General features: G+C 38.8%; 1 protein-coding gene, 2 long non-coding RNA genes and 2 pseudogenes across 4 annotated transcripts; all 5 read right to left on the reverse strand.

Moving 5' to 3' along the window:
• Window positions 1-1,657: 1,657 nt before the first annotated feature.
• On the reverse strand, window positions 1,658-4,458 carry LOC141842612 (uncharacterized). The gene is made up of 4 exons (XR_012602942.1): window positions 4,219-4,458; window positions 4,056-4,145; window positions 3,364-3,437; window positions 1,658-1,817 (listed from the first exon to the last, which is right to left on the reverse strand). It is a non-coding gene; the product is annotated as an uncharacterized LOC141842612 (long non-coding RNA).
• Window positions 4,459-10,827: 6,369 nt separating this feature from the next.
• LOC141843004 (uncharacterized) lies at window positions 10,828-13,569 on the reverse strand. 2 transcript variants are annotated; one of them, XR_012603006.1, is made up of 4 exons: window positions 13,330-13,569; window positions 11,547-12,049; window positions 11,142-11,223; window positions 10,828-11,032 (listed from the first exon to the last, which is right to left on the reverse strand). It is a non-coding gene; the product is annotated as an uncharacterized LOC141843004 (long non-coding RNA). The 2 variants fall into 2 exon arrangements; XR_012603007.1 differs by having other exon boundaries at window positions 11,547-11,615; window positions 13,330-13,566.
• Window positions 13,570-14,153: 584 nt separating this feature from the next.
• Window positions 14,154-14,684, reverse strand: LOC141843002 (chitinase 3-like). The gene has a single exon (XM_074731015.1). The coding sequence runs from the start codon at window positions 14,610-14,612 to the stop codon at window positions 14,175-14,177; it is 438 nt and encodes a 145-aa protein (XP_074587116.1). The 5' UTR covers window positions 14,613-14,684; the 3' UTR covers window positions 14,154-14,174.
• Window positions 14,685-17,895: 3,211 nt separating this feature from the next.
• Window positions 17,896-19,563, reverse strand: LOC141843421 (pyrophosphate--fructose 6-phosphate 1-phosphotransferase subunit alpha-like; annotated as a pseudogene).
• LOC141843003 (basic endochitinase A-like) lies at window positions 19,532-20,950 on the reverse strand (annotated as a pseudogene).
• Between the last annotated feature and the right edge of the window lie 2,444 nt (window positions 20,951-23,394).

The raw sequence follows: 23,394 nt of genomic DNA on the forward strand, positions 1-23,394 counted from the left end.
ACAATTCCCCTAATACATACATGCATACACAGCCACAGGCGGCTGGAAATAAGACTACACGTCCAATACACATTACATAAACACTCACACATGCAATATAAGGCCTACACGGCCACACTACTGTTGGTGCAAGATGCACTAAGATCTTGCCTAGAGTTTCGATGTTTGACAATACACCTAGGTCTGGTCAATTTTGACCAAGGGGTGATCCAAACAGGACTTGATGTTTGGATGTGTGGAAGTGAGTAAGAAGATCTAGTCGGTTAGACTAGACAGTGGAAGTCCTAATCTGGAAGATTGGGCAAGGGAAGTCCTGGTGAGTGAGGCTAGGCAAAGGGAAGTCCTGATTTGGAGGATCAGGCGGAAGTCTTGGCAGGGTCGAAAGACTTAGAACCAGACACCAGGCTGAAGTCCAGGGTGGTTGAGCCCTGGCAGGAAGTCCAGTTGGGTCCGCGGAGCCTGACAACTGGCCGAAGACCAAGTTGGTTGAGACTTGGCAGAAAGACCAGGGTGGTTGAGCCTTGGCAGGAAGTCCTGGTGGGTTAAGAAGTCAAGTAGAGCTGCACGAGGTAAGTGAGGTAAGTCACTGGAAGAGCGAACCAGTGAGGACGAGTCCAATTTTGGACTTTAGGCGCGGTCCAACTTAGACCCACTGGGGTGATCTAAGTTGAGTCTTGGTTAGATCCTGGTTTGGATTGACAGGATCTAATTAATTTAGAATATTTTATATTTTAATATATATTATTTTATAGAGTTTATTTGATATATGGATTAAATTAATTTTGCAAATCAACTCAATAAAATTAATCTTAATTATTACTCATTTTATAAATCTGAAATTAAGAAGGATAAAATTAAAGAGCATGAATATTCATTTTATTTATTATTATCCATTGGATTAAATGATAAAAATTATTCATATAAAAATAATATATATATATATATATATTATTTAAATTATCTTTTAATCCTAGATAAGATAAACTGCTAGGTGTGGATCAAGTTTTGCAGTTTTTTTAAACATTTACAGATCTAGATAAACTTGATAGTGTCTATATAAAGCTGCAGTCAGTGCATGAATCAGAACATCTTCGACCAACGTCCTTCTTCTGCGGCAGCCCGAGCTTCGACACGACAACTTTGATACGTCTTCCTTCCGACAAGAACTGCTACCGAACGCGAACGAGACCAGGCACAGGCTACCGGGAAAGATCCAGGAGGAGTGCGGGACGCTCGGACTTCCAAATCGGCGACAAGTGCTTGGTTTATTTTTCTTTACTTGTTCTTTCTATACTTATATTGGTTGTATTACTTGGACTGTAAGACGGGTTGCTCCGCCTCCGAACGTAGTTCGGAAAGGAGACCACTAGTGGACGGGCGCCTCCCGAATTAGGCCTTGGACGTACTAACCCTGGGGGGTTAGGAACCAAGTAAATCCGCGAGTCCTTTTATTGTGTTTCTAATTCCGCTGCAAGTTCTTTTTATAGTTAACGAACGAATTCTGAAACGCGCTATTCAAGCGCGTACACGATCCTACAACTACATACATTACATATACAACTAATGTATGAAACAATAGATAATCCACACAACGACAAAAATACCTATTCACATCCCCCCCCGATAAGTAAGGATACTAGCGCGTACACGATCCTACACACATAAACTCTATAAGTCCACGAACGATCCAAATATACATCAAGATCCACATATCAAATACAACTCGGAACAATACAAACCAAACTGTAAGTCTCCTGCTGTGAGATGGAATCAGCCTGGCAGAATCTCCATGCTCCAAGTAAAATCCTATCTGCTACCTGGGGAGGAATAAGGAAAACCCCAAGGTCTAGGTGGTGAGTATAAAATACTCAGTGGAGTACAGAATATAAGTGCACAATATGTAAATATGTCAACTAAGATAAAAAAAAAGGTATACAATCTCTACACTACTAATCAACAGATAACAAGATATATCAACTGAGGTAAAGAAAAAGTATACAACCTCTATGATAGATATATAAGGAAAAGGTAAATACTAATCTAACAGGAAACCTGGTAAAAGGTATCATGGGAACAGATATCATGGTAATAATAATCATGTGAATAGAAGTCATATGGATTCAACGATGCATGTCAGGTCATACAATATAACAATAATATATCAAACAAATACAACAACCACACGCAACGATGATGTAAATAACAGTGCGGTAAAATAATCCACCATCAACTGCATGCACCAATGCAACACACATCAAATGCAACATGCATGGTCACTGTCTGCACTCATCACCCCCAGATACCCGCACAATGAACTGGGGCGCATAACAGGACACTACACACCTTCCAACAACTACACGTGAGTGAGGAGTGGGAAAATATCACAGGGAAGCTATCTCCGGCCTGGTCACTGTCTGCACTCATCCCTAGACACCCACACAATGAACTAGGTCACACAACAGGAATCAACCACATCAACAACAACTACACGTAAGGGGAAGGGCAGTCTTCAGGAGGGTCAATCCTGGTAGCACCCACACAATGCTATAATGATCACACCCACACAGTGCTACAATGATCACACTCACACAGTGCTACAATGATCGCACTCATACAAGCAGTGCGTCAATGCTCAACATGCTATGATGTTATAATGCTCAGCTCAACAATTAATAACAACAACTACTCAACATAGTCAACACGAATCAGGATGAGTCCTCACAGGTCAATGATACATAATCAAGACTATACTGACAACGGATAGATCAATCAAAGGTCAACTGGTACGTGTTTGACAACGAGTAACACCAGGTATCAATTAGGTAAATAACATGAGTAGCAACAAGATAGGTGAATAATGATAGATTCTGCCCTAGAAATAATAGGTCAACAATATAGGTCAACTACAAGAACTCACAACAAAGTGTCATAGATCAACAACCAGATCAAGGTATCAACTGTAAGTATCAAGTCTAGGTATCAACAACTAGTACCACAACAATAAGATCATAGTATCAACTATAAGTATCAAGAACTAGGTATCAAGTATCAAACATCCAACCGAACTAAGGTCGAAGTATTAGATTAAGTTCCAAGTCATCATCTAATAATAATATATATGAACACTATGATGAAAAACTGTACTGACCAGGTACCCACAGATCGATGATACTAAATCGAGACTGTACTATCAAGGGATAGATCAATCAAAGATCAACTAGCATGTATCAAGCAACGAGTGTGATATGTATAATAATAAGATAACTGACATATATAATAAGGATAAAGATAAGTAACAACAGATAATAAATCATGCACTTACGAATAAGTAGACCTGTGTTGACCAAGTATAGGAGTACCCACCTGATGTAACGCACGTCGATATACGAACTCCCAAACACGAAACTTCATGTATAGTAGGATCGACAATCAAAGTCCTGCCATTTAAAACAAACAACACCCACTAATCACAATTATATTTAATATAAATATTTAATTCTATCAACAACAACTACGATATAGTAATCTAACCAAATCCCGCCAACTAGTTCCATACTTAGCCTTAACCGAAACTAATCAACATAATTAATCACATAGATCGCAATTAGGTCAACTCATGCTTAATCTCATCCCAACAGATCAGCCCTTCAAGGATCTACAAATTCCCAATAATGTGTATTTTCTTCAACACTAAAAACCAACATCAATTCTCCAAAAACTCAATAGAACAGTAGCCAACATCCTGATCATCTGACTAAATCCCACAACAACAATCTAAATGAGTTTCCAATCAAGAACAAACCACAATCAATCTACTTATCTTAGATCGGACTAGCTCCGGTTCTTCCTTCGATCCAAGCCTTAGAACCCACCTAAATTCCTCAACTCCACCTCTCCTTCTTCTGCTCACAAACAGAACCAACCCACAAACCAAATCATCAACCAAACAGTACACGGCCAACAATCAGAAAAAACTCAAATCTGAAACACCTCTAACAAATCCCACGCAATTAAGAAAACTTAACATCAAGAACCAATACCAGCCCTTTCCTTACCTCAAACTCGAGCCGGTGCCCTAGATCTGCCTCTTCTCTTCTTCTTCACGGCCGAAAACAGCAAGAAGGCTCCCGGTTCAAAATCAACTTCTGAAATCCGGGAAGAACCATCAACCTACACTCAAGAACCCTAGAAACCAAGAAAATTCCAGCTGAAACTCACCGATTCCTCCGCTCCTGTTCGCCGCTTGAACCACCGCCGCCGACCTCCAATCGACTCCCAACCCCGGCGAGACCCACACCCGACAGCCGTCCCCTAGTCGCCGATGATCCACTCCAGTGTCGGCACCGTGCGAAGGAGCGCGTCGAGGAGGAAGAAGAGTTGTGGAGCCGCGCGATCGAGCAAAGGAAGAAGGCACCCTCGGCAGAAGAGGAAATCGCGATCTGAAACCTTCTTAACGGATTCCTCAGCTTAATGGGTTTGCATTCATATCCAATAACCTTAATCCTATATAACTTTAATTGGGCTGAGTTCTATTTGGACTTATGGGTTAAATAGGCTAAGTTGATTTATTTAATTAACTACTTAATTAGATTAAAGATTAGTTTTTTATTTAGGGTTAAATTTTCGATATTTTACAGTAGGGATTGATATTGTCCGAATAGAGAGGCTATCTCTCATATAAGGATGGAAGTCTCTGGGTCGTGACGTAATTAATTCGACTGATGACTAACAATCAATTGTTGAGATGTAACAACCGATTGATAATTGAGTTTAGGCAAATAAAAGGATTCCAACTGTTGGCTAATTAACAATCAATTGCTATTTAAATTTTGAGATGATATTAGTATCAGGAGTTAGTGATCGTTCAACGGTCGAGACAATGGTCAACGTCCTACAACAATTGATTATTGGTGATAACAATAGATTGGTAGCGGCAAAAATGTGTAGAAATCAACACAAATGAAGATTGTTTAAAAGGAAGTTTCAATTGATTTTTGGACAATGCTTTTGGCTATATTTCTTCTCATTTTCTCAAGTGTTCCAGCATCAAATCTCAGCATCCTTTAAGTGGAAATAAGAGCTCTTATGCTTAAGGTTTTTCCAGATCTTGTCTCTTCTACTTTCATTGTTTCAATTGTAATTGCTATAAAACGATTGTAGGAGGTTTCTCCATCTTTAGATTTTGTTCAAGAAAGAGGAAATTCATTAGTGATGGTAGAGTGCTAGGTTTAGCCTGAGATGTAGCAGTCCTAGGGGATTGTGGACCAAGGAAACCACCTGTGTTAGTATTATTTATGGTTGTTTCCACGTGTTGAAGTTGTCCACTATGCAAATCTCTCAATCGACCCAAATTGAAGCTGTTCACCTCTTCTAGCTTGCTCAAGTATTATTATTAACAAGTGATATTAAAGCTTAGATGCCACGGAGGATTAACAGCCAAAGGAGAAAAGTAAAATGACAATGCAAGAGGGCTACAACACCACATGCCCTCCATTATATTCTTGGATGAAAATAACTTCTCTTATTGGAGGAGTTATATGAAGTATTACTTGAGGAACGACATCGACAAGTCGTTCATCATGACTAAGGGATATATTCACACCTTTTATTGTAGAAAATGACAAAGTTCTGGAGTTTGGACGATGGACAATTGAACAAAGGAGAAGACGTAGTACAATGCGACGGCAAAGGTAACTCTTCAATTCAAACTTACTATGAACAACTGAACAAGTTGGTCTATTTTAAAGTTCCAAGGCACTGCAGGACAAGTTCATTGAATTGAACGAAAGTGACATAATAATAATCATCGAGAGAGATCTTCTTATAAATCAAATGCAGAACTTCACCGTGACGAAAAGGAGAAACACTAAATCAATTTCATCGGAAATTTAAGGAATTCCTAAACCAACTCCATTTAGTTGGAGAAAGTATAGAGAACTGAGATCTTATCATGTATGCACTAAAAGCCTTCTTAAGAAATTTTTTATGATCATCAATGGTCAATGATCGATGCATATAAGATTTTAAAAATATTTATCAACTGTTAAATTAGACTAGTTGTATTAGAATTACATGAACACGTTAATGTGAATCGTAAGGAAAAAAGTATGACTTAAATTACAGGTGAGAAAAACAAAAAGAAAGGCAATGCTGTCAGATACCGACGGTCCAACTCAGAGTCGGTGTTTTGGCGCAGCTGGCAATGGCGAACGTGACATGGAAGGAGATGCGCGTCCTTTCTACTTGGTGAGCGAACGGAGGTGTGCAAATTGGGCCTATTAGGCAAGAGCGACTCGACAATTTAAAATACTCTTTTGGAGAGTTGCTCTTCGATTTAAAAAGACTTCTGTCTGTGAGACGAAGTTTGATTCACGATTAGGAGAAAAACAGAATTCCCACCCCCCCCCCCCCCCCCCCCCCCCCCCCCCCCCCCCCCCCCCCCCCTTTGCCATGATGCACGATTAAAATCTACTCATTAACTCAAATTTAAATAAATACTTACCGTCTAATTATTCAATATTCTCAAAAAAAAATGATAAATCCCAGTCAGTCTCATGGACTCAATCCCTGGGATGGTCGGCCGGTCCCACGGAAGTTTCCCACCGACCACCAAGGTAAATCGGGAAGCGCATACGACGGCCAATCCAGATGCCCAGCATCCTTTGATTACATTCCCCATTTGGAAGAAAATTCTTGCAAAGACGCTGTAGCTAGGGATCGAACCGCAGGTCCTTGGATTACACCCCGAATGTCCTACCGTTGCATCATTGCTCCGGGGACTATTCAATATTTTCCAACACATTACCAAGGATGTTTCTCCAACACATTACCAAACTTTTTCATCAACTTCTTTAACATTTATTACAGCATTAGCTAGCATATATAATAACCATGACATACATCTGAGACACAGATTTATTCATTACGATATATCGCCATTTTCTAGCGATCTAGTTTTAAAAGGTCTGCAGTTGTTGAAACTCCACGTGGCCAACACCGAAAGGTCTCTGATTATAACAGTCTAGATTATCGCCGTAACCCACCCCGAGCATGTCGCAGTATCTCTTATAGTATCCAATCCGGTTGAAAACCCTTTGATCGGAACCGTGCCCGCACTCGATACCTCCATTAATGATGTTGGTGATGACACCGTATCCGGGTTGTCTTTTAGCCTGTATATCGTTATCGGACGGTATGCGGCTGCTAAGTATTTAAATATAAAGGAAAAGCTACTTTTGAACAAATGGCTCTACTTGAACTTTCACTTTTTCTTTTGAAACTCTTTCTTCTCCGAAGTCAAATACTTGTTCAGTTAAAAAGAGAAATCAAAGATGTTGAAAGAGATGGTGCAATTAATATTAGACTCAGTTTGAGTGATAGGAAAGAGTGATAGGGCATTTGTACTTTCCAGGCACGAGCACTTCCTTATTTCATTATTAAGAGTGGTTCTCTTAATGGACTCGTACGAGTCAGAGAGAGCGCCGCTTTCTCTGGAGTGTTGTCACACAGCTGCCCGCCTAGAAGAGCCACTCGCTCTGTAGTGTTGTCACACAAGATAAGCACTAGCCCGCCTGCTGGCCGGGCGAATCGAAGTTCTCTTCCGGTCAACTGTCCCCGCCTCCGAAGAAGATCCGAGAGTTTCAAAGCCTACAGAGGAGACTTGCCTATATCCGATGGTTTATATCCACAGGGAGGTCTCAGCCATTCTTTAGACTCATGAAGAAAGGAGTACCCGAAGAATGGGATCAAGCTTGCCAGAATGCTTTCGACAACATCAAGAATTGGAAAGCCCTCGCTCGTGAAAAGCAAGTAGATTCAATAGATAGACGGTCGTCAGACGTATATCCAGTCGTGCCTACGTTGATGCACGCCCTCTTTTCAGCTTTGACATTAGAATCCGCAGAAGGTGCACGAGAACTATCCGACTCTTATGGAACCCTCGAACTTACTATATATTTGGGCGGAAAAAAAGAGGGAAAGAAAAGAGTTAATTAGCACTAAAGCAGTTCTACCAGTCCTGTCCCTACCGAGAAAGATAGAGCTTTCAGTCCTTCCTTTTAATGAGTTCGGGAAAAAGAGGCTCATAACCAAGAGTGAGCAGACGAAAGCATACGGAGTGATGATTAAACTAAAGAAGTACTCATAAGGTTAGGGTAGCTTTCACTCAAGAAGTCACGGGCAGCATCAACTCGTCTTGGGGCACGGGCTGCCCACGGAGCGGTTAGGGCTGCTGCTACTATATTAGTTGATTGTGCGGATAAAGCTCCCCGTCGTTATCACTTATAACAATTTCGTCCCTCATCCCTTCCCTTATGGTCGAAATATGGCCTAGAAGAGAACATCTGAAACTAGCTAAGGAAGAGCGCCAGCCTAAAGCGGAACATCTCACACTCGCTACGGTAAGAGCGTACTCTTTGCAACCTACTCGGACTCTACTGGTAGAGGATGAACTGCTGCCGGATCAACGGTGCTCCGCCTCGAACCCCACTGAGCAGGGATTCATTCTTCTTTCCGGTAGAGGTAGGAGTACGGGAAAAAGAGCTTGAGTCTCATATGTGAATGGCATTGTGCCAAGCCGAATCCTACTGTTAATTCACTCTCTCGGGAGGGACAACATTAATCCGAGTTGATGCAGCCCTTGCCCGTTCACGGCCTATCTCGAGACACCATAGACTTCGCTTACTATATATTTCTTCGGGTTGAAAGAAATTGAATCTTCACTCACTCATTACTACCTCTATCCACTATAATTTATTTAGAAGTAAATTCCCTAATATAAAAGTAAATTATGGTTTTAGGCCTAAAATCAATAGAAAGAATCTTTATAGCCATCTATAAAAAGGAACATAGAGTAGATCTTTCCCTTATAAAACAGTAGCACCTTTCATGTCTAGAACTTATATTATATACAGCCCTTACTATAATTTATTTCAATATGCCCTTACTATAATTTATTTAGATTGATTTTAGGTTAGGGGCTCCTATCACGGAGTTTCACTCTTCTCGTCGCTACTCATCCAAGATCAGAGCATCTCTTTCGGTTGCATTGGATCAAAGCTCGCTCTTCTGCCTCTCCAGGGAGGATTTCTTCTTTTCTTTGGGCTGCGTAAAAACTTTCTTTGTCCTTTGCCGGACCGATCTGATTCCTTGGATGAAGTAGCCTTCGATCCGGACCCCTATAAGAGATATACCAGAAGAAGCCTCACCTCACTAACAATGTGGCACTTGACATTGGAGCAGAAGTGGCACTTCCCAATCCGTTCCCAATCAGATCTATTTCTCTGCTTTCGATCCTTCCAACTTTCGTTTTTTTCGGAATCGTGATTTACTGCATTTTGAATGGTGGAATAGCATAGGTTGCAGTCGATGCAGAGTCCGTCTACAGGTCCTCTTCTCTCAGATGCACTTATTGTATATATATATAGCACTTGGTTGCACCGCTATCTTGTATTCGCAGCTATGGGATTGAGAGCTATGGGATTGATTCCTGAAACGACCCACGCACGCCCCTTTGAGGTCTTCCTCCCTCTGCTCTAGTGGTCGGATGGAATTCTTTGCTCGGAGGAGTACTCATTTTAATTTCTCGTTGTTGTCGTGTCCTTAGTCGCATCCAACCCTTCCACCTTGCTTCTCTTATCCGGAAGCCCCTATAAACCAAGGAAGGAAGGTAGCGCTTTTCTCTCTTTCTTGTATGTTTTCGACATAAGATCGATCGAAGGTGAGAAATTAAATATATGAAGAAATTTGTTCTGTTCACGTACGTGAACGGATAAGATCAGCTAATTGAGTTTGATGGGGAAACATAAGTACGAACTCACTAATTAGGTGGAATATAATTTTTATGGAACAATATTATTTATAGAAATTTTTACTGAGTTAAGTATGATCGAGCAAAGTTTGATCTTGAATATTGATGGTCATTGCAAATGATACGATTTAAAAATATAGACATGCACGTTTAAATTACTCCTTTTAAGATATTATTCTTTAAAATAAATCTAGATTGATTAATTCAGCATCTTACCAAACTAATTAATAATCACCGTCACATACGTCACCACGGCATTAATTATCTCATTCGGGCCAAAGTAATCCTGTGTGCTTCCACACCAAACTAATTAATAATCACCGTCACATATGTCACCACGGCATTAATTATCTCATTCGGGCCAAAGTAATCCTGCATGCTTCCACATCAGCCACTACAAAAAAAAAAAAAAAAATCATCGATTAACGACCGATTGTTCGGTCGCTAATCGGTCGCTAAATCTGATTAACGATCGATTCAAAAAAGCATAAAAAATTTCCGTAATTGAAAAAGCGATCGCAAAAAATTTAGCGTCGTAATTAGTGAAAATTAGCGACCGAATTTAATTTCGGTCGCTAATTAACGATCGAATTCTGTTTCGGTCACTAATTTTAGCGACCAAAATCTAAAATCGACCGAATTTGAATTTTAACGATCGAAATCGAATTCGATCGCAATAACGACCGAATTCAAATTCGGTCGCTAAATTTATAAATCATAACAAGATTTTATTATTAAAATTAACGACCGAATTTGAATTCGGTCGCTAAAATTAACGATGGAAATCTAAATCCGTAAAATCCCAAATTCAGTCGTTAAAATTAGCAACTGAATACAAATTCGGTCGCTAATTTCGTCATTAATATTTTAAAAAATTTATCAAGATCCCATGATTAACATACAATCATTATTAAAATTTTTACTCATACAATCTATATTTACAATCCATATTTAAAATCCATATCACAAATTTATTTAAATGATAAAAAAATTATTTTTTATTAAAAGATAAACTTGTTCGTACAGGAATAATTTTTGCAATGAAAGATCAAACAGAAAATAACAATCTTATTTTCTCTAACTACAAGTAAATATGCATCACACACAACTCCGACCAGATCTCATGCTCGCAGTAGTTCTTTATGACAGTCTCGCCGACGCAAAGATAGAGAAGAGTTGAAGCTTCCACCTTACGAAATCTTGCTCGTTGACTCGACTTCCACCCTGCTCAAACAGAAAAATGAATGAATTTAATAAATTACCTTAAGAAATAAATGAGCACCACAACATCATGAACTACAAAGGCAACAAAAATAAAGAAGTTATTTCTCACCAGGTAGGATGAACAACAAATCTTCCAGTAGATAGAGCCCAAATCATAGTGAGAAGAAATTCTGGTGAATACGCTCAATTCCCTGTTAACACCAAAAACAAGCATCAGACATGGAGATAAAAATGAATTTGGCAAACAAATTTTCAAGAAAATAATTTCATTATTAGAATTAACCATTTCAGCTATGAACTAACACCTCAATACAATATAATTAGAAACAAAAATAAGAGACGATCACATAACAACAACAAGAATGATACAATAACATATAATAAAAGGAGTCCTGATTTGACATAAACCATGCAAGAGAGTAAACACTGCCATGGATACAAACAATGGAGTATTTTGCCTATTATGAAAAAGAAGAAATTAAAAAAAAATACAGAGTCAAAATTATAAACCTACCTTCCTGTAAAAATATCTTCGTCGTTGGTGCAAAAGTAGTTTGTGACTGGTAGATATTGCAAAGACAACCTACAGTTCATCGTTGGTGCAACAAATAGATAATCTTATTTGAAAATAATAATGCCAAGGACCAATACCAATGATGTAGATAATAACCATTGTTTGAGGATGATGAATGCAAGCAACAAAATCATGTTTCCTTTCATCTCAATACAGAACTCATAAAAGAGACACATACTATCATTAGCTCATTGGAAATGCTTAATTCCAAAGTAAAATAAATGAAACCATGACAGTAGAATAAATGAAACCATGACAGTAGTTAATTCTGGCTTTTGTACAAGGGGGTTGAGTGGTTGGCAACACCCATTATCCATTCGAACAACATATACAAAGAGGAGCTTTAATGTAAGGAAGCTCTCTGGTGGAAGAAAGACTTGACAACCAAAGATGAATCGTGTTTGTTGTTCACGATTAGGTACAGATGGAGGCAGACAAGCATCCTACATTACATATGCATAAAGTTTCAGCTTAGAAGTACAAATTAAGAATCAACAAGCCTAAACCAAAAAATATCACAGAATACCATATATCCAATTCAACTACAATAGTAAAATCCTGTCAGTATCATCTAACTATATCCCACTAGGGATCATCCAAAAGAATCCAAATGCACATTTTTCAAGTAGGACGTTAGGTACCCACATATATAAAAAAATGTTTCATGGTAAAAGATACAAAAAGGAAGATAAAAAATGTATTAAAAAAATTAATAAAAAACTAGGTATTCTGCTGAATATTAATATCTGTCTATCTGGTTCATGTCGATAGTCTGTAAACCTTCACCTGGCTATGAGGACAGACAGTATTATCAAAAAATTAGAAACTAAGATAGTATCATCCAGTCTCAAGCATGACAATAGCATAAGTAATAATAAAGTGATGTACATATACAGAATCATAATAGATGTGAACTGGCTTGACAATGGTTGCCTACTCCTCACTTCTGAGATTCACAAGATTGTGTAAGTATCTTAATTAAACTCTTCACCCAACATAAGACCATTCTGCATCTTACCTTTCAATTGTTTTTAACTGTTTTTGCAGTCTATTCTACAAACCAAACTTTGTTTCCATTGGCTGTGGGTTGATTGCCAGAAGGTCGGCAAAAAAAAACAAAAATCCGATCTAGTGGAAAAGAATCATTGACGCAGATTTACAGATATGCACTATGTCGTGACAGGGGAGAAATTTTTCACACGTAAAAACAGATACAACATGTAGATCACCGAGCAGGTTCAACTTGAAGCGAAAGCTTGATCTCAAGACAATTAGTCAACGAATTGTCCGATTCAGACACTATGCGAGTACAGGTGAAAGAAAAAAAACTGGTTGATAAACAAGAGGTAAAAAGTCAAAGCAAAATCTTAGATTACAATAGAGCGATCATCAAAAAACAATGTAACCATAAGCTGAACTCTAGGTGCCAAAGAAGAGGGATCGAGACCGATAGAGTGACTCTGAATGGATTTTGATCTACCACAGTATTATCGCCAGATGGAAAAAAGAAAGCAAAAGGACCGATCTTTTGGGAAAATGAGAGTAAACGAAGAAGGTCGGCCGTCCCACCAGCCCGGCGGCCGGACACGCCACCAGACCCAACCACTGGCTGTGCCACCAGCCCGGCGGCCGGCCAACCAGACCCAGCGCCGGCCGCGCAAGAGCCAATCCGGCTGCAGGACCGCACCCAAGGGGACAAAAGGGGAAAAAATTAAGGGTTTACCTGAGAAGGAGATCGTGTCGGAGAAGGAGATTGGATAGGGAGATCGTGTCGGAGAAGGAGATCGTGCCGTGCCGGAGAATGAGATTGGAGAGGACGAGAAGGAGATCTCGCCGGAGAAGCAGATCCCGGCCGGAGAAGCAGATCGTGCCGAGAAGGAGACCTTGCGTCTGTAGGATTTGGAGAGACGGCGAGCGTTTAGGGTTCGGGAGTGAGCAGAGGGGAAAATAAACCTGGCGACCGAAACCTGGGTTCGGTCGCTAAATTAGCGACCGAATTTCAATTCGATCGCTAATTTAGCGACGGAAATCTAGTTCAGTCGCTAATTAGTGATCGAATTCCAATTCGGTCATTAATTAGTGACTGAACTAGATTTCCGTCGCTAAATATTAACGACTGAATAAAAAATCCGTCGCTAAATTTGTCCATCGTCGTAAAATTCTATAATTACCGACCGAAGTTAAAATTTGATCGCTAATTTAGCGATCGATTAAAATTCGATCGCTAATTTAGCCACCGAATTTTAATTTCGATCGCAAATTAGCGACTGAACTTATATCCGTAGCTATTTAGCGACCGATTTAAAGACCGAAGTTAAAATTCAGTCGTTAAATTAACGACTGAATTATAATCGATCGTTAAATTCATTCGTTATTTGTGGATTTTTTTTTTTTTTTGTAGTGTCCCTCCACGCACGGCCATTGATTGTTGGAGACGCAGTAATTAGAACCGGGATTTATTTCTTCTTTGTAGCAGTAACCCAATCATACGGCTGGCCTTCCCACCAACCTGAAAGCCCATCAAAACTATAATAGTTATTGCTTGGCATCGTACTACTAACCAGTAGTCTATTGAGAGGTCTGACCCAGGAAGGCAGCAACCTCCCGCTTCTGGGTGTACATGTCGCCGGTCGTCCCGAATCCGGCGAAGGAGTTGGCGGCGGCTATGAAGCCGTTGTATGTGTAGAAACCAATTGCATGGCATCTTGGATCGTTTCTATTCTTCAGCATTTCTTCGAACAGGGAGGCACTGATGATGTCTGCCACGCCGCCGCCCGGAGATGGAGGGGTGGGCGTCGGAGCTGGAGGGGAGGGGCAGTTGCATTGGCTTTGGCAGTTCTGGCAGCAGTAATCCGGCGTGTTGCCGCACCAGCCGTACTCGCTGCAGCAGAGATTGTTAGGGCACAGAGCATCGTTGGCCTGCTTCCCGCATTGCTCGCCGGAGGCACCGAGCAGCAGCGCGGCCACGATGCAGACCATGGCTAAGAACCTAGTACTGGTCGTCATGGTTTGGATGATGGAAAGAAATGGGACGGAGGTGGTGCTTAAATAGAGAGAGATGCGTTACCGTCGGCTTAATTTTACTGCAGTCTCGATTGAAATAAGGATGAAATCATGCAGCATGGTCATAAGTTGCCTTCCACCACACACCTAGCAGAATTAAGCAAGCCGCAGTTAATTAAGCCAATGCAAACAGTTTGGGTTCGGAATTCGTGCTTTTTATATAATTGAGTTAATTATGATTGGATAGATTTGTTGAAATAGATAAGGATTAAATCTCGATGAAATTGAGATAATATTTTTCTCTATTATCACCAATTGTAATATTTATTATGGAATCGATCGTGTAAAATTGTTGGATGATGAATTTTATTATTTTTTTTTTTGTTATTGTAATGTTCGGAATTTGCAGAATGACAAAAACGTGAGGGAAAGGATAGAGTCACATTACTAACACATTTAATTTGGTCGACATGATATGACATGAAATATATGAAGAAGTTTGCGGTGTTGACGTGAACGGATAAGATGCTAAGTTCAGTCCGAACACAGGTACAAGCTCGTTTATCTGGAATATAATTTTTATGGAACAGTCATTATAGAATTGTTTTTTTTTCGAGGAGCTATTTTATTATAGCAAAATTTGATCTTGGATATTGATGGTCATTTCAATGACAAATATAAAATATTTAAATGGACAAAATTTAAAAAAAGGCACCCTTTATTATATTTTTCATCGAAAAGACATTTATTTTTTAAAAAATTAAACAATATTTCATCCCACATTATTTGACAAGAATGGCCATAACTTTAATTTGATCGGTCTAAATTTCTTGTAACCCCACTTGAATATAGACAATTAAACTAACAATTATAGTCTCCGGGGGATGGTAGCGCGGTCGGATATTCAGGTTGTCACCCAGGCATCTGCGGTTCGATCCCAGTTACGATGAATTTATAGGAATTTTCTTCCAAGTGAGGAGCGTAATCAAAGGATGCTGAACGTCTGGGCTAATCGCTGTGCGTACTTCCTGATTTACCCTAGTGACCGATGAAAAATTTCCATAGGACCACGTTAATCACCCTGAAAGATAGGTAATGAGACTAACTAAGCATTAATTATTATGTGAAAATACTAAAAATGTCGCTTAAAATTATTATTTACTCACTCAAATAATATTATACTATTTTGTCATCCATCTTTGAGCATTAATTTTCTCTAAGTTGTCAAAGAACCTCATTCCTTCTTCTTCCATCATTTCTTTTGTGTTCTCACAGGTGTCTTGTTCTATTCTAAGGGTTGTGAGTTGTGACCAATCTCGTTTTAACATCAGATTGCTTTATTAAGCCACGGTTCAGACTTTAGACTCTTGGAGTTGGACTGGTAAATAACGAGTATATATATATAGTGAACTTTTGATATATGAAAATAATAATTATAATAAAATATCTTTTTTTTATCTTATTTAAATTACTTTTCCAAGATATTATTGTTGAAATATCTACATTTGGCCCACGTCGACATGACATGAAATATATCAAGAGGTCTGTTCTATTCAAGGGAACGGATAAGAACCTGAGTTTGGTGTGGACACAGGTACAAACTCGATTAGGTGAAATATAATTTTTATGGAACAGTGTTTATAGAATTTTTTTTTTATCGAGGAGCCATTTTAAACGGTTAAAATTTGGTGTTGGATATTGATATTTCAATGGTACGATTTGCAAATATAGAATATTTAAATGGGCAAAAATTTAAAAAGGTGCCCTTTATTATTTTTTTCATTGAAAAGATATATATGTTTTTAAAAAAAACTAAAATAATATTTCATCCCATATTGTTTGACTAGAGTGCCCTTAACTTTAGTTGATCTAAATTTCTTAATGCAACCTGAATAATATAGACTATCACTATGAAAATACAGTCATTTTATGATGAATTTTACGATGAAAATAAAAAAATATTTTTGTCATAAAAAATTTTGGCGACAAAATTTGTGACAAATATTTTTTCATTGGTAATAACTCGTCGTAAAATTCTGCGACGAAAAACACTATATTCATCGCCAATATGACGACGCAATTAATTTTGGTTGCTAAATTCGTCGTCAAATTTGGCGATGAACATAAGTTTTCGTCGTCAAATTTGCACGAAAATAATTTTTCGTCGCCAAAGTTGACGATGAACAGAAGTTTTCCTCGCCAAATTTGACGACGAAACCAAACTTTCATCGTCAAAGTTGACGACAAAAACATATTTTCATCGCCAATTGTACAATTATTAAAGTTGTAATAATTATTATTGTCTAAAATCATGAATGTTTAAATTATCCATTCATCTGAAATAAAAAAACAAGCAAAAAATATTTATCCTTTTAAATATTTCAATTGGATCGATCAGAATAGTAGGTTAGTGTGGCCTAATTCTAATTCTTTGTTTGCGAATGTGTTGAAAGTGATTGAAGGTATTCCTAATTGCTCACCAAAGAGGCAACAATATATCACCTAGCATGGGTTGTTGTCGATGCTTCATGCCTTCATCACCTCCACATCCATATGTTTACCACTGCCTTGCACTCGTCGTCACCGATTTTTTTTTTTTAAATAAGATAGTTTTTTTCTTAATTTTCTTTCCTATTTCTTCTAATTCTATGGTTTGTGGGTAGAAAACTATTTTGGCATAGTCATTAGTGATGACATAGATTATATATGTGATACTACTACACAATAATAATCTACCCCACAGCTACAGTGCAAGATGTTTTCACAGTTAATCAGGTATTCATGAATTTAATTTTCTCTTGAGAAATAATTTTAAAATACGGACTGCAGAATGACACATAACAAAAAATTTCTATGAGACTAGATCGGTGATCTCTATAATTATCGATTCAAAAAATTAGATATTCAAATTATAAAAAAAATTACACTGATGCTATATATCCACTTTATGATTGTTTTGATTAACTTGATCTACTCTAATTTGCATTAATATATCATTTGGACTAGTAAGGGGTGCTAGAAGTATTATATATGGTGGCGCCTAAGTTCAACTCGTCGCGAATCCAATCTGCCTTTAAATTTTCTAGTGGTTAATCTAACCCAAAGTTTATTGTGGGAACTTTTCTTGCAAATCAATTGGATCACCATGGGAAACTATGCAATTTCTAATGACTACCAGTCCATTATTCATACAAAAACAAGTTTATCATGTGCATTTTGAAATTATGAGCAAAAAATGTTTGTTTTCGGAAAAAAGAAAGTAAACATCATATTGCTTGCTGTTGCATTCCAAGTGTAGCATTATTGCTTCCAAACATGCTCGGACTGTTCCATACAACATTCATCTACATGAAGTGGCAAAAACTGAAGGAACCATGAGGCCACAGAATTGGGTGGTTCAATTATTCGAAAGTAATTGTTCGACTACATTCCATATGCGACATAATTAGATCCTCCACGTTCAAGTTAGAGAGGCTGATGGCCGTTAAAGGATGGCGTGGTCATTACTGACAGAACTTCTGTCACAGAGGCCATGGAAATTAGAGTAGCTTTCAGAACATCCTGTGAAACTCCAGACTTCACTATGCTCTTTACCTGCACCGATCATCTCTCAACTATGAGGGCATTCACAAGATAGGTAGACAACTTGGCGATGTTAGAATAAATGTGAAACTTTCAATTAAGTTTGATATGATATAGCTTTTTTAGAGGTGGCGGAGGGAACCTTGTCCAGGTACTCCTGGAGCTTCTTTATGCGACCCATGTAATCTTGATCCTCGACGGAGAGTGTATAGGTCTTAGCATCGGCACCTGGTCGTTCGAACTGAAGAGGTCCAGGGTTTCTGTACAAGTCATCCATCAAAAAGCTAACAGCTCTTTCTCTCAATAATCTGAAATGAGCCATAAGTTAGTTGCTTGGCTCCGGGAGCACGAGAATGGCGCTTCACGGTCATCATCACCTGGTTGACATCGAAAAGTTAACATGCTTTTGTCTTTCCTGCATAAATGATCAATTTGTCTTTTGGTGAGGCAGCAGGATGGAATCAAACCTACCGTGAGTGGTGCAGCTCCGCAACGCCATTTGTTCACAGGGTTTTTTAGGTTTGTCACAGTTGCCATGTATCCGTTTAAGCCAGCTGCTAGGATATGCTAGCAGATGTGTCCAATAACCTGATCATATCATCATGCTAGTTGGTTAATGTAGACACCATAATCCAAAGATGGGAGAAGAAAGAAAATATCACAAGCTGGCACTCTACGTATGCATAGTCACAATCAAACTTTGACGGCAAAGATCAACGAGCTTGATATCCGAAAAAGTGGCAGATCACTGAGCAGCCTCATCAGATTCTGGATTAAGTAGAAGCTGCACCATGAAATTTCGTATAAAGATTTGTTTTTTTATATACGAGAAGACAAAGAAATACAGCTAAATTAATTACGTATAGCATGCCGGTGGTGTCGATGGGAAGCGCGGCGCGGCTGAGCGGGGCGAAGTGCTAGCTGTGCAAAGCGGCATGCACGGCGAGTGCGCTGAGGAGGTGATGACGGAACTCGATGACGGGCGGAGCCGGACCGAGTGGCACAACGACAGTCTGGAGGTGTGTGACAGGAGGTAGGAGAGAATCTACGATAGGGTCGCCGGGCCAGAGATGGTGGTTGAACGAAGGAAGATGGAGGTGATCGACATGGCTGGGTGCGTGGTTGAGTTAGAAACGATGCGAAAGAGGACGGTGAGGTGTTGCCCTTCGATTTAAAAAGACTTTTCTTTCTGTGAGACGAAGTTTGATTCAAGATTAGGAGAAAATTAGATTCTTTTTTTTTCCTTTTTGCTATGACGCACGCAAAAAATCTACCAATTAACTCGAATTTAAAGGAATCCTTACCGTCCACCGTTTAATTATTTAATATTCCCCAACGCATTACCAAACTTCTTCATCAACTTCATTAACATCTATTACAGCATTAGCTAGCATAATAACCATGGCATACATCAGAGCCACAGATTTATTCATTACGATATATATATCGCCATTTTCTAGCGATCTAGTTTTAAAAGGTCTGCAGTTGTTGAAACTCCACGTGGCTAACACCGTAAGGTGGCTGATTATAGCAGTCTAGATTATCGCCGTAACCCACCCCGAGCATGTCGCAGTATCTCTTATAGTATCCAATCCGGTTGAAAACCGCTTGATTGAAACCATGCCCGCACTCGATACCTCCATTAATGATGTTGGTGATGAGACCGTATCCGGGAAGTCTTCCAGCGGGATCGGGCGGTATCGGTTGGCCAGTTATCACATCATGGGCCGAGGGTTTATTATACTGCGGGGTCATCCAGAACCAAATGGCCGTTTTAAAGGAGACCAATACGTCAGTAGCGACCAAGTTTGCGTTGCTGAGGAGGTTCAACCCAGAGCTTCCCCGGCTGGGCCATAATTGTAATTGCTGCTCAGGGTAGAAATTAATTACGCTTTATTTATTTATATTCCAAAAAATATATATGAGTTTACTACTTTGAAAATTATTTGACAATTATAAAAATAGGGATGGGAAAATTACTAGCTGAGTTGGATCGGGCCACGACCGTGGTAACTTTGTCCCACGACGCACGGCCATTGATTGTTGGAGACGCAGTAATTAGAAGGGGATTTATTTCTTCTTTGTAGCAGTAACCCCAATCATATGCTTCGCCTGTCCACCAACCTGAAAGCCCATCAAAACGAAGCACCATATTAATAGTAGTAAAAAAAAATCACAAACTAGGAAATAATTAGAGATAAAATTATGAAGAAATCGAACAAAATTTTGTTTTGTTTTTTGTTTTCCATTTTAACCAACTATAATAGTTATTGCTTGGCATGGTACTACTAACCAGAAGTCTCTTGAGAGGTCTGACCCAGGAAGGCAGCAACCTCCCGCTTCCGGATGTCCATGTCGCCGGTCGTCCCGAATCCGGCGAAGGAGTTGGCGGCGGCTATGAAGGCGTTGTATGTGTAGAAACCAATTGCATGGCATCTTGGATCGTTTCTCTTCTTCAGCATTTCGTCGAACAGGGAGGCACTGATGATGTCTGCCACGCCGCCGCCGCCCGGAGATGGAGGGGTGGGCGTTGGAGGTGGAGGGGAGGGCGATGGAGGTGGAGGGGAGGGGCAGTTGCATTGGCTTTGGCAGTTCTGGCAGCAGTAAGCGGGCGTGTTGCCGCACCAGCCGTACTCGCTGCAGCAGAGATTGTTAGGGCACAGAGCATCGTTGGCCTGCTTCCCGCATTGCTCGCCGGAGGCACCGAGCAGGAGCGCGGCCACGATGCAGACCATGGCTAAGAACCTACTGGTCGTCATGGTTTGGATGATGGAAAGAAATGGGACGGAGGTGGTGCTTAAATAGAGAGAAATGCGTTGCCGTCTGCAGACTCGATTGAAATAAGGATAAAATAATCAAGCAGCATGGTCATAAGTTGCTTTCAAGCACGCTTGTGATCCCGGGGTAATAGTGCAATAGTAGGACATCCGGATTGTAATTTAGGGATCCGCGATTCGATCCTCAGATACGATGTATTTACAGGAATTTTTCTTCAATTGGAGAACGCAATCAAAGGATGTTGGGCATCTGGATTGGCCGCTGTATGCATTTCCTGATTTACTCTAGTGATCGGTGGAAAATTTTTATGAGATCGAATCGATCATCCTAGAGATGTGGCTACTAGAATTATCATTTTTTTTTTCAAGCACGCTTAACACACCTCAAATTCTTGCGGAATTAATTAAGATGCAATACTGACTTGCTGAGTAGGATGGGTCCACGGCTGCATTGTCAGTCGCTTGACACGCGGCTATGGACGCAGAGATCAATAGAGAGAAATAATTGATTTAAGAGAATGAGGTACGCATGCCCATGCGTTGCATCTTACCATGCTTAACACACCAATACTACTATACTTCTAGCTAGTGGAATTCAGAAATCAACACTTTTTTTAAACCAAAATATAAAGAAAGGAGTTCAATAATTATATTTGGGTACGGCAGTCATCACAAAAACGTGAGGCAAAGCACGCACCGTGGCATTTCTGGACATTGTGCCGGCCGGTACATGCACCAAGGTCGACATAAGATCGATGAAGGTGAGAAATATATGAAGAAATTTGTTCTGTTCACGTACGTGAACGGATAAGAAGCTAATTGAGTTTGATGGGGAAACATAAGTACGAACTCACTAATTAGGTGGAATATAATTTTTATGGAACAATATTATTTATAGAAATTTTTACTGAGTTAAGTATGATCCATCAAAGTTTGATCTTGAATATTGATGGTCATTGCAAATGATACGATTTAAAAATATAGACATGCACGTTTAAATTATTCCTTTCGAGATATTATTCTTTAAAATAAATCTAGATTGATTAATTCAGCATCTTACCAAACTAATTAATAATCACTGTCACATAAATATTGATGGTTATTGCAAATGATACGATTTAAAAATATAGACATGCACGTTTAAATTACTCCTTTCGAGATATTATTCTTTAAAATAAATCTAGATTGATTAATTCAGCATCTTACCAAACTAATTAATAATCACTGTCACATAAATATTGATGGTTATTGCAAATGATACGATTTAAAAATATAGACATGCACGTTTAAATTACTCCTTTCGAGATATTAATCTTTAAAATAAATCTAGATCTTACCAAACTAATTAATAATCACTGTCACATAAATATTGATGGTCATTGCAAATGATACGATTTAAAAATATAGACATGCACGTTTAAATTACTCCTTTCAAGATATTATTCTTTAAAATAAATCTAGATCTTACCAAACTAATTAATAATCACCGTCACATAAATATTGATGGTCATGGCAAATGATATGATTTAAAAATATAGACATGCACGTTTAAATTACTCCTTTCGATATATTATTCTTTAAAATAAATCTAGATTGATTAATTCAGCATCTTACCAAACTAATTAATAATCACCGTCACATACCTCACCGGCATTAATTATGGCCAAAGTAATCCTGCGTACTTCCACACCAAACTAATTAATAATCACCGTCACATACGTCACCACGGCATTAATTATCTCATTCCGTCGCTACTAAAAAAACACCGATTAACGACTGATTTTTCGGTCGCTAATTGGTTGCTAAATCTGATTAACGACCGATTCAAAAAATCGTAAAAAATTTCATCGTAATTGGATTTAGCGATCGAAATCGAATTCGGTCGCTAATTAGCGGCCGATTTAGATTTCGGTCGCTAATTTTAGCGATCGAATTCTATTTCGGTCACTAATTTTAACGACGAAAATCTAAATCGGTCGCTAATTTTAACGATCGAAATCGAATTCGATCGCTAAGTAACGACCGAATTCGAATTCTATCGCTAAATTTATAAACCATAACAGAATTTTATTATTAAAATTAACGACCGAATCCGAATTCGGTCGCTAAAATTAGCGATGAAAATCTAAATTGATCGCTAAAATTAGCGACGGAATACAAATTCACTCGCTAATTTTAGTGACCGAATTTGTATTCGGTCGCTAATTTTGTCATTAATATTTTAAAAAATTTATCAAAATCGCTTGATTAACATACAATTATTATTAAAATTTTTACTCATATAATCTATATTTACAATCCACATTTAAAATCCATATCACAAATTTATTTAAATAAAAAAAAATTATTCTAAAAAAAAATTATTGTAACCTCTTAATTATTCCCAAAAAAAAAAAAACTCCTGGAGAATTAGATTTTCTAGATCA

Source organism: Curcuma longa, chromosome 12, assembly GCF_044706935.1.
Source record: "Curcuma longa cultivar G26 ecotype Majalengka, Jawa Barat chromosome 12, ITB_CL_G26_1.1, whole genome shotgun sequence".
Classification (NCBI taxonomy): Eukaryota; Viridiplantae; Streptophyta; class Magnoliopsida; order Zingiberales; family Zingiberaceae; genus Curcuma; species Curcuma longa.

Excerpts from the sequence above, each read along its gene's own strand:
- LOC141843002 (XM_074731015.1), bottom strand. The coding sequence starts at position 14,612 with ATGACGACCAGTACTAGGTTCTTAGCCATGGTCTGCATCGTGGCCGCG.